General features: G+C 45.4%; 1 protein-coding gene across 1 annotated transcript in view; it reads right to left on the bottom strand.

Moving 5' to 3' along the window:
- ANKAR (ankyrin and armadillo repeat containing) overlaps positions 1–12,598 on the bottom strand; it is a 1,190,398-nt gene that overhangs the window by 230,578 nt on the left and 947,222 nt on the right. The window contains exons 24-25 of the mRNA XM_085646861.1: positions 8,884–9,042; positions 7,683–7,800 (exon numbers count right to left, since the gene is read on the bottom strand). Coding sequence (XP_085502987.1) covers positions 7,683–7,800; positions 8,884–9,042 — 277 coding nt within the window. The remainder of the gene's footprint in view (positions 1–7,682; positions 7,801–8,883; positions 9,043–12,598) is intronic.

Consider the following 12,598-nt stretch of genomic DNA (forward strand, 5'->3'; position numbering starts at 1 on the left):
CATTGGTAGGCAGAAGTCAGGAAAGACCCAGGATCTGAACAGATTGCCCGCAGAATTTTTGAAACATAACACTAGTCTATTAGGTCCCCACCTCTTAAATATGTTCCTGGCTGCGCAGGAAGAGGGGACACTCCCACCTGATCTATGTACCGCTACGGTAGTATTGATTCATAAAACAGGGAAGCCCCCAACAGATTGTGGGTCCTACCAACCTATATCACTACTTAATGTAGAGACGAAGATCCTGGCCACTATTCTGGTCATGCACCTTCTGATGGTCATCACATCCCTCATACACTGGGACCAATCTGGCTCCATGTCAAAACGAGCCACGCAATTTAATCTTCACCGACTTGCCAACTGGATGGACACTGTGAAACACAGGGCTAATCCACATGTGCTCCTCTCTCTAGACGCAGAGAAGGCATTCGACACAGTCCACTGGCCATTTATGGAGCAAACACTGTCGAAGTTCGGATTCGGGTCAATCTTTATAGCCTGGGTAATGCTACTCTACACAAATCCAGAGGCCAGAGTTCGAGTTAATAGGGTGACTTCGGAAATCTTGCTGATAGGGCACTAGACAGGGATGACACCTGTCTCCATGTTAGAGCCGCTGGCCTGTGTGATTAGATCTCACCTGGATATGAACGGTTTTAGATAAGGGGGGGTCCTGGGCGATAAACGGATTTCGCTTTACGCGCATGACATCCTTCTATATGTCACTGATCGAGCTAGGATGCTCCCAACAACCCTAGATATTTTCAGAGAATATGGTCGACATGCTGGATACTGCATTAACTGGGATAAACCTAGCCTTTTCCCAGTGGGGGGACCCATTGACAGCCGAGACTTTTCGGGGTGATTTCAGGTAGCTCAATAAGGATTCCACTATCTAGGCCTTTACGTCACAACCAATGAGGCTGCAAACCTAGCACAGAATATCAAACGGGTCTTAACAGAATTTCATGAAGAGTTAGGGAGATGGAGGCGACTTCCGCTGACAATAATGGACCGGGCGGCCATGTATAAGATGATCATGCTCCCAAAGCTGTTGTACATATTACAAAACACATATAGAAAGATACCCAAGACTATTTTTCCAACACTAAACAACGAGTTGCGTACACTTCTATGGTACGGGGCTCATCCAAGAGTGGCACTGCAAACACTACAGCGCAATTAGTATAATGGAGGCCTTACATTACCGGACATATGGGCCTACTATAGGGCGACCCACCTAGTAGTCATGAATGGGGACACCCCACATAGGTGCTGGAACGGCTTCAATTTAGAAACCATACGTACCTCCACTACCTATATGGGGTAAGGGCACCAGTCAACTGCTGCCATCCACCCAGAGGGTAATAGAAGCCTGGAAGGGTGCAGAAAGACAAATGAAGTGGGACACAAGACTATCAAGAGAAACCCCCCCTGTGGGAAGGAACAAGGCTGCCCGAAATTCGTAAGCTTCAGGGTTTTAGACAGTGGGACATGATTGGAATTTCCAAACTGAGAGATGTAACTTGGGGTTGGTAGTGGCTAAAAGAGACATAGCCCGTCACTGGGGAGCCCCAGACCCCCCCACACTCACTGAATGGAAAGCTAGCATGGATATCTATATGGTAGCGTAAAGAGTAACATATAAGGCCAGAGGGTGCAAAAGCTGCCACAAAGCTTTGACGCAGTTAAGAAGGTCTTGTCTACCTGGATGACCTACTATGGGTTAGAAATGGGAGATGGAGAGGAATCATCAGACTCAACATGGCAAGGCCCAGAGAAAGAAAAAAGCTAAGTTTCCCCCGATTCTCCTTGACTTGCTCCCAAAGTAGGATCGTGACCCTCACTGATTGTAACCTTCTGATGGCTAGACCATATGTGACTTCAGTCGATGTTGTTGATGCTTCACTCTACTACTTATATCACTTTGTAATGTCATATATCGTTTCCCACAACTCGTGTATCCATGGTATTTGCTTTATTGGTATCAATAAAAACAGTTTAAAAATACATAATACAAATAATGCTCTGATCGTTCTCTGTCACTTCACAATGGTAAATTGCACATTGCACTATGAATATTGAATTGCCTTTTATTTGTTTGTTTTAAAACCAGTTGTTATGGTTTTTATTAACTAAACATTAAAGTTTAATACTACTACTTTAAAAAAAACATTTTTTAAAAGAGTGCAAAGGTCGGCATGGAGTCTCATTTCCCCTGATCTTTTTCAGTTGATAATGACAGGGGATACCCACTGAAAATTAATCACTAGCCTTAGTGGTACCTTCAGAACACAAGTTATCAAGTAAGGTTTAAAGCTCACTCCTTACTCCACGTTGAAGAGGCCGAACTTTATGCACAGTGAGCACCGCTTGTGATCTGAGTCTGATGTCATACTTGACATTTTTCACAACACCCAACATACCCCTCTATCTCCCGAGTAAAATGATACCTCACTTTTGCAGGCAGGCCAAGAGCCTGCGACTGAGAAGGGCCAAAAATGTAGAGATTGAGGGGATAGCACAGCAAGCTCTAAGCACTATATTTGTTGTATATACTTTTAGGCTGGCTCTGCATTGGACACTCACACAAGTGAGGTATCATTTTTATTGGGGGACCGAGTGCAACGCTGGGTAATAGGAAATGTGTGCTGGCGCAGTGATCCCACTCAGAAATGTGAGAAAAATTAGATTTTTTTTAGCTAAATTTGAGGTTTGCTGGGGATTCTGGATAGGAAAATGTTGGGGGATCCATGCAAGCCACACATCCCTGGACTCCCCCGGGTGTCTAGTGTTCAGAAATGTCTGAGTTTGGTAGGTTTCCTTAGATGGCTGCTGAGCCCGGGACTAAAAACACAGGTGATTCCCTCGCAAAAAAGTCACTTTTTCCTCATATATCTCTGTAGGAAAGTTGTGGGATCACTGCACAGCACACATGCTCTACCACTTAGCCATCCCCTTAGTTTCCCAATAAAAATGATACTTTACTTGTGTGGTTGGACCAAGTGCCTGTGACTTGGAAGGGCCAAAAACGTGTAGAGATTGAGGGCTGGCCCAAAGCGGGTCCAAAGGGGCAGTTTGTTTATATGTTTTTAGGTTGACGTGACTTTGGGCACCCACACAAGTGAGGTATCATTTTTCTCGGACACCAAGGTGAACGCTGGGTGGTAGGAAATGTGTGCCTGCATGGTGATCCTACAACTTACCCACACAGAAATGTGAGGAAAATATGACTTTATAAGTACATTTGGGGTTTGCAGGGGTTTCTGGGTAAGGAAACGCTGGGGGATCCATGCAAGCCACACCACCAGCCTAGAGTCAGTCCACGCACACCACCATCCATGCACACCACTAGGCAAGCGCAATCCACACACACCGCGAGCCATGCTCCATCCAAGAACACCGCCAGCCAAGGGCCATCCATGCACACAGTCAGCCAAAAACTATCCATGCACACCGCCAGCCAAGCGTCACCCACACACTCTACCAGCCAATGCCATCCACGCACACCGCCAGCCAAGAGCCATCCTTGCACACCGCCAGCCAATAACCATCCTTGCCCTGGGTCAGCCAAGCATCACTCCACCCACACCACCAGGTGGGCGCCAATCTACACACACCGTCATCAAGCGCAAGTCCACACACACCATTAGCCAAGTGCAAATCCAAACACACTGCCAGCAATATGCCCGCCAAAGGTCAGTACACGCAGACCGTCAGCCAAACCCTGGTTTCTAGTGGTTTTTTGCTTGGGGGTAGATGAGGCTAAGAATATCACTGAAACAGCCAAAATGTGTGCCTAAAAAAGGGGGAGCGACCCTTGCCTAAGCGGCTTCTCCCTGGCATTCCCATAAACATATCCCTGGTACCTAGTTGGCTTTCTGCCCCCCCTTGGGGGAAGTGGAGACATTGGCAAACCCATTTTGGGCAGCCCAAACCCTATACACATAAAATACAAATTAAAATCCTGGTGTCTAGGGTGCTTTATGCCAGATTGGAGGCTATTGCCCCCATTTGCCAGCTGGTGGGGGAAGAAAGATTGTAGAATTTTTTTGGGGGGGGCATAGGCAGACCCATGTTGGGCAGCTCCCACCCATACATTTACATTTAAAAAAAATCCCTGGTGTCTAGTGTGCTTTCTACCCCCCAGAAGGCATATTGGGGGCTATTGCGCCATCTTCCCCCCCAGGGGGGGGGCAGAAAGTCTGTCCAGTTGCCTTGGGGAGGGTGGGGGCATAGGCATGCCCATTTTGGGCAGCACCAACCCCTACATTTGCATATTTAAAAAATTCCTGGCGTCTAGTGTGCTTTCTGCCCCCCCCCCCCCCGCCCCGGGTCAGAAAGACTGTCTTTGACCCAAACATATGGGGGAGCAAAGGCCCTTGCCCAAGAGGGTGCTCCCTCCTTTCTGGTGCCTAGTGGGTGGATCCCTGCTTGGGGAGGGTCCTCCAGGGACAATTCCCATGCAAGGATCCACTAGGGATGGGTACCATTGGAAATGGGAGATTCTCCCCTTTCTAATGATACCTCTCTTGTTTTTTTACGTGCATGGGCTGAGATAGCCCCACGAGCACGTAAAAGTGAAACTGAAATGAGCCAATTGGTTCATTTCAGTTGCGGTTTCTCTGAAATGACCTCAGCGCAACGTGTACACTGATCGTCATTTCAGAGAAACAAAGGTAACAGCTTTGGGAGCTGGGGAAGCTCTTCTCTAGCTCCCGAGGCTGTTGGGGGAAAAGGAAATCCCTCTGGTGGTGCCCGCACCAGAGTGATTTCCAGTGCCTTGTGCGCGGACGGCCGGGAGCCGTCTGACGCACACGAGCACTGTAGCGTCAGATGGCTCCCGGCTGTCCAACGCTAGCAAGGGGTTGATTCAAAACACACTAGCCATAGGCTAAAGCTCTTTGTTGGTGATGTTCCTGTCTGCCTTCTGAAGGAAGGCAATGGGAAACACTGACAGTGCAGCAGGGGCTCTACTGCTCCTACAAGGGTGTGTACAGTCTGCAACTACACCAACCTCAGCGCAGTATGAGGGTCCTTCTCATGAGTTGAAGAGTGTACCTTCAGAAAAGCACAGGATGGTAAGCAAACTGCCAACCCATCCTTAAACTTTGCATCCTCATTTGTGCATGCAATAACTGTTGAAGGTAGTGAAAGTGACCTACTGCACACTTAATTTTAATAACGATCTGTGCAACCCAGGAACAGCCTTTACCACAACGGCCAAACCACGTGCGGCAGTTACAACGCAGCCGTTACAATTAATGCATTTTTAGCATTCATTCCTTTACTACGCATGTTGTTACAACGACGTGCCTTATGGAAAGCGGCGTTTGACTTATAATCTAACGCTTTCCCTACTGCTGCGCAGGCTGGAGTTGGAATAGTAAATGATACCGCTCCAAAGCCCAGTTCTTTCTCTAAGGCATGTCGTTGTAACGATATGTGTGGAAAACTGACTGAAGAGCAATGGCATGCATGGTATAGGCATGCATTGTTCTGACATACAACCATACAACCCTAATATGTGCTTTGTTACACCCAGACCTGTTGACAACCGTTGACTCTATGTGAAACTGCAAACCTAGAACACAAATTCACCGGAGTCCAGAAGGTTGATTTTTAACCCGTTGTATGCTCATGACGAGCCCAGCTCGTCATGAGGCACAGTGGAGCTGTGCTCATGACGAGCTGTTCTCGTCTTAACGGTTGCGCCACTCCCACGCGTAATTGATTCCCCGCCTGTGCGGGAGAATCAATTAGTGGGTGGACTCGTGACGAGCCCAGCTCGTCATGAGCACAGCTCCACTGCGCAGCATGACGAGCTGGGCTCGTCACGAGCACAGCACCGCCGCCGCCCCCCCTGCGCCACGGGGTATTACCCCCGCACCGAAGGGTTTAACCACTGAAAACCTTAAGCTTTGTATAACATGTACTAAAGAATATAGACTGTTTTTATAAGCTTAAATGTCCAATCTCTATCTCTCTTTTTTTTCTTCTTGTACTGAGGAAAAAGTATTCCTTCTGGTGAAAACCACATTTGAACAATTAAAAAGGGACACTGAAACTCATTTTTAGGTCTCACCTGCAGACAACTTTAGTTATGAGTTGGCAAGACATATTGTATCTGATACATTCCATATACATGCTCCTGGTTTGATGGCTTTCATCCACAATGTGCTTGTTCCACTAAGGCACATTTTGGCCTTGTAGCATTTACATTGGTTCATGTATCCTTCCACTCCTTATGTCAGCTCTGTGCATGTGAGAGAATCTTTAGTCTTTCTCTCTTTCTTCTCCCTCTACTCCTTGTCTGTTGATCCTGTGACTCTCTTTTTCCCCCTGCCTGCTTCTCCCCCACTATCAGTGGGAGGCCACCTTTAAATACATTTGAACTAATTCAAGATGGGAGCCCTTGTGTGTACATGTGCTAAGGATATTTGTGAATGGTCTTGTTTTACTTTAGAAAATCCCATTTAAAGGTGGCTGCTGCAGATGTTTGCACATCGACAGCAGTCACCTTTGAAAGGTAATTATTAAAACATTACAAAATGCATTCAAAGATGGTCCTTCTGGATGCATGCTCACCTGTGGGCAGCCATATAAGCCAAAGAAAAAGCACTGGCAAAGCCAATGGGTTTTGTTGCTGTGGCCTATTGGTTTGGCTAATACTTGTTAGAAGCGGGTTCCACAGAACAAATAAAATCCCACCCAGCCTTAGAGCAACATTTGAACTTAGGTTGGACTGCAACAAGTTGCGTGCTGGGTTCTGACACTGATCGACTTTGGGAGCAAGATCGAGAGGCATGGCAATGACCTCCCACCTTCTCATGAGTAAAAGAGTGGTGGGAATGGGCTTTAATTTGATAAGTTTTACTTGAAAATGTAGAGCGTGACGAGGATCGACCTCAGGATCAACTCCAGTGACCTCTGGATCAAAGCCGACCCTTTAACTTAGACAGGTCATGGCCTGAAGTTTTCCGCTGCTTGGCAACGCAGAGTTTCGCCTTGAGGTCACATATGGCCTTCAGGTTAATTGATGTACAGTCACTGCGAGCTGTGTCTCAACCCCAGGCACCACAGGCAAACCTGATAAGAATCTGTCACAGACATTTGGTTGAAACAGTCCTTACAAGGTTTAAAACATGTGGTTTTGGGAAGTGACATTTTTCTTGCACACTGTCAGTTTTAAGGTAACTTGGTCACAAACAGACGAGCGGCAGCTCTGGATCTGCGTCTGGTGTCCTGGAAAGATAGTAACTAATGTCAGCCCGAGGGAGTTGCGCATATATTGGGCATGCACGTCATTTCCAGAACGGAACAGCATCAGTGCAGAACCACACGGTGCCACCTACCGGCACGCAGAGGTATTGCTCAAAAGTTTCCAGAGCCAGTCTGACGCCTGGGGAATATTCAAAAGGTGAGGAATCTGTGGTTAAAAGTCTCGATCAGAAGTGGATAGACAGGAAATGAAATGAGATGAAAGTTAACCCTTCTGCTCCTAATCAGTACTTGAGCTGAACTCCCAAGTTTACAATGTTTACAGCTGCTGATGCTTTGGGGACACCACAAAGTCAATATGACAAAAAAGATGCAGCTGCCGATGAGAATATAAAATGTATATATAGACAAACTTTTAAATCTGTCAGACTCTAATGTAACATGTTACCAACTGCCCTTACCTGCCAGAATAAGAGTGGCTCGCTCCTCTGAGCGGAGCAGCTTCACAAGAATAGTAACACCTTTGGCCGTCAAAGTAACTTGGTCCACATCTGCTATAACTCTAGCAAGAACTATGATCTGGAAACAAAGTGATACTGTTATAAATATGTTAACTTTCTTTAAAGGAAAGGTTATCTAAAACACAAACTGTCAGTGACGAAAAGTGTGCCAATTTGGAAAACAAGTTAATCTATGTATTTTCGTTAATTATGAAGATGTTGCAAGTGCCAACATGCTGCATTCTGGATGCATTAGATCACTCCCACACCATGAAAACTTCTGTAAATGCAAAAATAATAGCTGAGTTTATGATATGCATATCAGTGCAGCAAAGAGAGTGAGTACCATGCTTCATTCTTGAGGCATGCCAGGAAACTGAGGGAGTGATGCAAGGTGCACATAGATGCACACCCAATTTCTGAAGGGTACCTATGCTTTGAGAAGGTTAAGCAGTACACAGTACAGCACACCAGTGTCGTAACAATACCCCCCGCAGCGCCTGTGGTGCGGGGTGGCCCTCAAGCTTCAAGGGCAATGTGCACAGGCCCCTGGGCTGAGAGCTCCAGACTGAGTCCGGGGCATGGGGGGGGGGGGCTCAAGTTTTGTTATGCCACTGCAGCACACATGCAAAATTGAAAAGTTTGAAGAAAAGAAACATGTTCTTCAATGCTATGCCTCCCTAGAGGAAGAGTAATTTTTGTATGCAAATACCCCTCTACCTTTTCAGTAGATAGGGACTGGCGTCAAAAGCTGTGGGTGGTTGCAAGGGGAGAGTCCATGTAGCATCCTTTGCATGCCCCTTTGATACAAAGTAGTGCCCCGCGAGACTTTAGGGATGCTTTCCGGAGAGGAAAGTAAATGCCACAACACTTTGATCCGGTTTGTGTCAATATGGGGCTTAGTTTGTAGGTCCTATAATCTATCGATCTGGCAGTATGGCTGTATAATGCTGCCCTGTGACACCACCATGCCCAGATCTCACCGGACTCTGCATATTACCCTATGTTTTAGCTCTAAAATCCTTTCAACACATTCTCAGAGGTCGTGTCAGAGTCCACGTCATCATCATTCTGAATATGAGCAATATAACATGTACCATGTCTGAAGCCAGACCTGCTGGTATCTCCGGCAGGTGTGCTGCGAGGCGCCAGGGACCATTACCTGGAACGCTGCTGTTGCTCTGTCTGTCTCAACTGGAGAGTTCAGAAACGGTTCAAAGGTGGACATTGAAACCCCTCCGGTCTCTGACAGCAGGAACTGCTGCAGAGTGTTGTTGAATGCGAAGAGCGCCAGGGCGTAACCTGCTCGCAAGCGAATGTCCTGGAGGGATGAAGAAAGATGCGGAATCAATGTTTTTTACAAAGTCATAAACATACCAAATGCAATATGCCTTACTGCAAGTATTATGAATGACGACAAACTGGCGCATCTCCAAACTGACTTGGAACACTGAGCGCCTTACTTAAGCCTAGTAGAAAAACCCTACAAATGCCAATTTGAAAAGCAGACATATATCGTCACTCTTGCACACATACCATCATTTTCCATACACAAAGTGTGTGATTTTGAACATTTATTTTCCCCATTGACATATGCTGAAGCAGAGACAATTTGAGGTGGAAGACCGCTAAAAAGAAGTCATTTTTGGCTCAAAAACCCGTGAGTATCCCGTCTGTATAGGCTCTTGCCTCACATGCATGCTGCACAGGTCACCTAAAGAACCTCAACGTTATGAACTGGACATATCAAAGCCTGAGACTAAATCCAAGGCAAGGGCAAATGGGCTGGCCCTCTCCAGGTAGAAGCTTAGTCACAATTTATTATATATACATTATGTATTTGCTAGTTTTGTGGAGTGTCCAAGGGCGTTACTATATGAACTGATTTACTTATTGGTCCTGATTCACAAAGCTGTGAGCGCAAATTTGGCTTATCTACAAATAGCATTTTTTACTAATCTCAGTTTTTGAATTCTGAAAAGCTGGCATGGTACTCATGAAAAGATTTACTCACACAAGCCCTGATTCACAAAGGCAACTTACAGTTTTAAGGACATTTTAAACTTTTGAGTAAATTTACTACATTTAAGGTATTCACAAACTGCTACTGTAAGTTACCTTTGTGACTCGGGTCCTGTGTGATTTACTCTTGTAGTACTACTGGCTTACTGTTCAACTGCCAGGAGTCCTGCAAGAGTAAATCAAACCATTTTTTGTTGAATTGGGCCCAAAGATTTTAGTGCAGGAGGAAATCTACTCCCAAGGTCGTGGATGGGGAGTTCCAGGGCTGGAATGCTCTGTGGCACACCCATGAACGTGGAAATTTGTGATTATTCTCAAACTCCTCGCCAACCACATCCCTTATTGGAAGAGGTGAGAACTGCGCTCGAAGCAAGGGCAGGAGTAAATGCCTTTGAAGGTAGGAAGGAGGAGAGTCATACGTTTCACCAAACGGAAAAATATTACTCCCATGAAAAAAACAGACAAAAAAGTCAGTGAAAATGGAGTTCACAAACAGGAGTCGCTGGACTTTGACTAGAAACCTGCGAGTGCATCTAGTTTCCAGGCGTATTTCTGGAAAACATTTATGGATTTTTGAAGTCTTACAACTGCCGCCCCTCCACCCCACCGATCCTTGTGATTCGTAACCTGCAGAGGAAGATTTACGTCTTTCTTTAAATATGGATTTGATAAATTGTACAGCATTAAATGCCACACATTTCGAAAAATTCAGATTAGGGCTTTCACTTTACGCCAATCAAGCACAATGGCGTGTCTACCTGCCCTGTATGTGTGTGCAGAGTTACAAAGCATTCGCCACTCACTGCCTCCTTGCAGCAGTGTTACATGCGGCCACTGCTCTGTCACAGACAGGCATGAGGACAGCAAGATCACTGCCGAGTTCGGGGAATACCAGTTTTTGTACCGAAGCTAATGTTTTAGCTTTTCCCTCATTTCATGTCTTTTGTATCTGCAAACGCAAACGAAGTGACCTATCCTCAAGCAAATACATTAAGAACTGGAGGCAGGTGTCCTCTTGAAGCAGTACTGCATACAGTTTTCTTCTTAGTTTGGTTAATGTATTGTTTATATCCAAACGTTTGTTTGGGGGAGGGATGGCGCTTTGTCAATGCTGTAAAATAACATAAAACAGTGACAATCTCTAACAACAATTTCGAGATCCTAACAAATTAAAATCACCAGATGAACTGGCTGCCAGCACGCCCAAAGGACAGTTTTTCAGAGATCATAAACAGAACGAAATGAGCCTTTCCACACAGGAACTCTATCTTTAGAGCTACATACCTACTAGGAATTATTTCGGATTGATAGTGTGATATGAACAACTTTAAAATGTGTTGTAGTATAATTGATTAAATACAGTGTTTTTAATTTGTTAATTTTAGATCTTGAAATTATTAATCATTGTCATTGTTTTGAAGAAACCGGCCTCTAGTTCTTTATGTATTATGTCATATATACGTAACCAAGCCAGAGAGTAACTGGTGGTGAAGGAGGCGCAGCGCCAGGCATATTTCTCTGTTTTAACCAGCAACGGAGTTTGAACACAATCTTGAAACAACCTGAAATCTAGCTGGTGTTAATGTGTGGGCATGGTTTACAAGCCCTTTCAGACCATACCCGTGCCATAGTTACCCACCGGGAGGCTTGATGAGGACTAAAAGGGTATAGAGGCTGTCGGTGGCGGTTGAACAGACAGCACTTGGCGGCTTGCTCAGCCAGTCATCCAGCAAGGGGCCAGTATGATTGCTTCCCAAGGATGCGGATGGGCTGACATCACAAAACTTTGGTGAGAAAAACTGGTGGTCACCTTCAGACAGAATGGGAGGTGTGTCCGAGTTGTAATACCTACAGTAGGAAACAAGGGAATCTCTAGTGTTTCCCTCAGATGAAAGTATGAAATTGTGAGGATTATTTACTGAGGGAAGCATGGCCTTTTGTGCGGTGCTGAGTAACTTTGCGCTGTGCCCAGAGGAGTGGTAAGTAAAGCGATGCAATGCTTTGCGTTACTTTGTGCCACGGAAGCACCCCCACTAAACCCTAGTAAATAAACCCAAGTGTCGTCATGATTTATCGAGCCGTAAGAAGCCCTTCTGATCCTATTCTAAGATTTGAGCTGTGCTTGTCATCTTATTTTATACTAGGAAATACATTATTTGACTCTGAAGAAGTCTCAAGTGGGCCTTCACACTCCAATATCTTATCCACATGTATTCAACTGAAAATGCTTGGATTGATGAAGTACAAAATATCCTCCAGTATGCTTTATTACGCTAGTAGCTTATTTTATATTCAAATGCATGGCCATCCATTATTCTGGATTCTCTCCTCCTTTGTTCATCTCAGATATATTCCTTTAAGATTTTTTTGTTTTGCCTGTGTTAATGTTCATCTGATTATGTGCGTCCCTTTGACAGCTGTAGATTCAGGAGCTGTTGCATTTTGATACTGTTTGCTTCAAACACTAAGGTGCATGCTGACTGGAGAAGGGTCAGTGTCTAAAAATGATTGTTCATTTACAATTGGCAGTGGGAGTAGGTCCATCAAACACAAAAGGTTATGGTAGGAATGTTTGCAATAAGTCTAATCGCCCTCAATTTCCCAGGGGAGCATTCTAACCATCGCTCTTTTGCCATTAATGCCACCTCAAATCATACCCAACCATAAGAAAATCATTCTTGGTCCTGCTCCAATAGGAACAGTCCAGCCGAACTGCCATGCCATGTCCTGAACTGGAACACAAGCAACTCAAGACTGGTTTCGGCCTGAATGGGCCTTTACAGTCGGGTGTAGCTTGACTGCAGTGGCAAAGTGAGAAAGGTACCTGCATCTGACCATACCCATGACCACTTAGG

This window comes from Triturus cristatus, chromosome 3_2 (genome assembly GCF_964204655.1).
Source record: "Triturus cristatus chromosome 3_2, aTriCri1.1, whole genome shotgun sequence".
NCBI classification, from domain to species: Eukaryota; Metazoa; Chordata; class Amphibia; order Caudata; family Salamandridae; genus Triturus; species Triturus cristatus.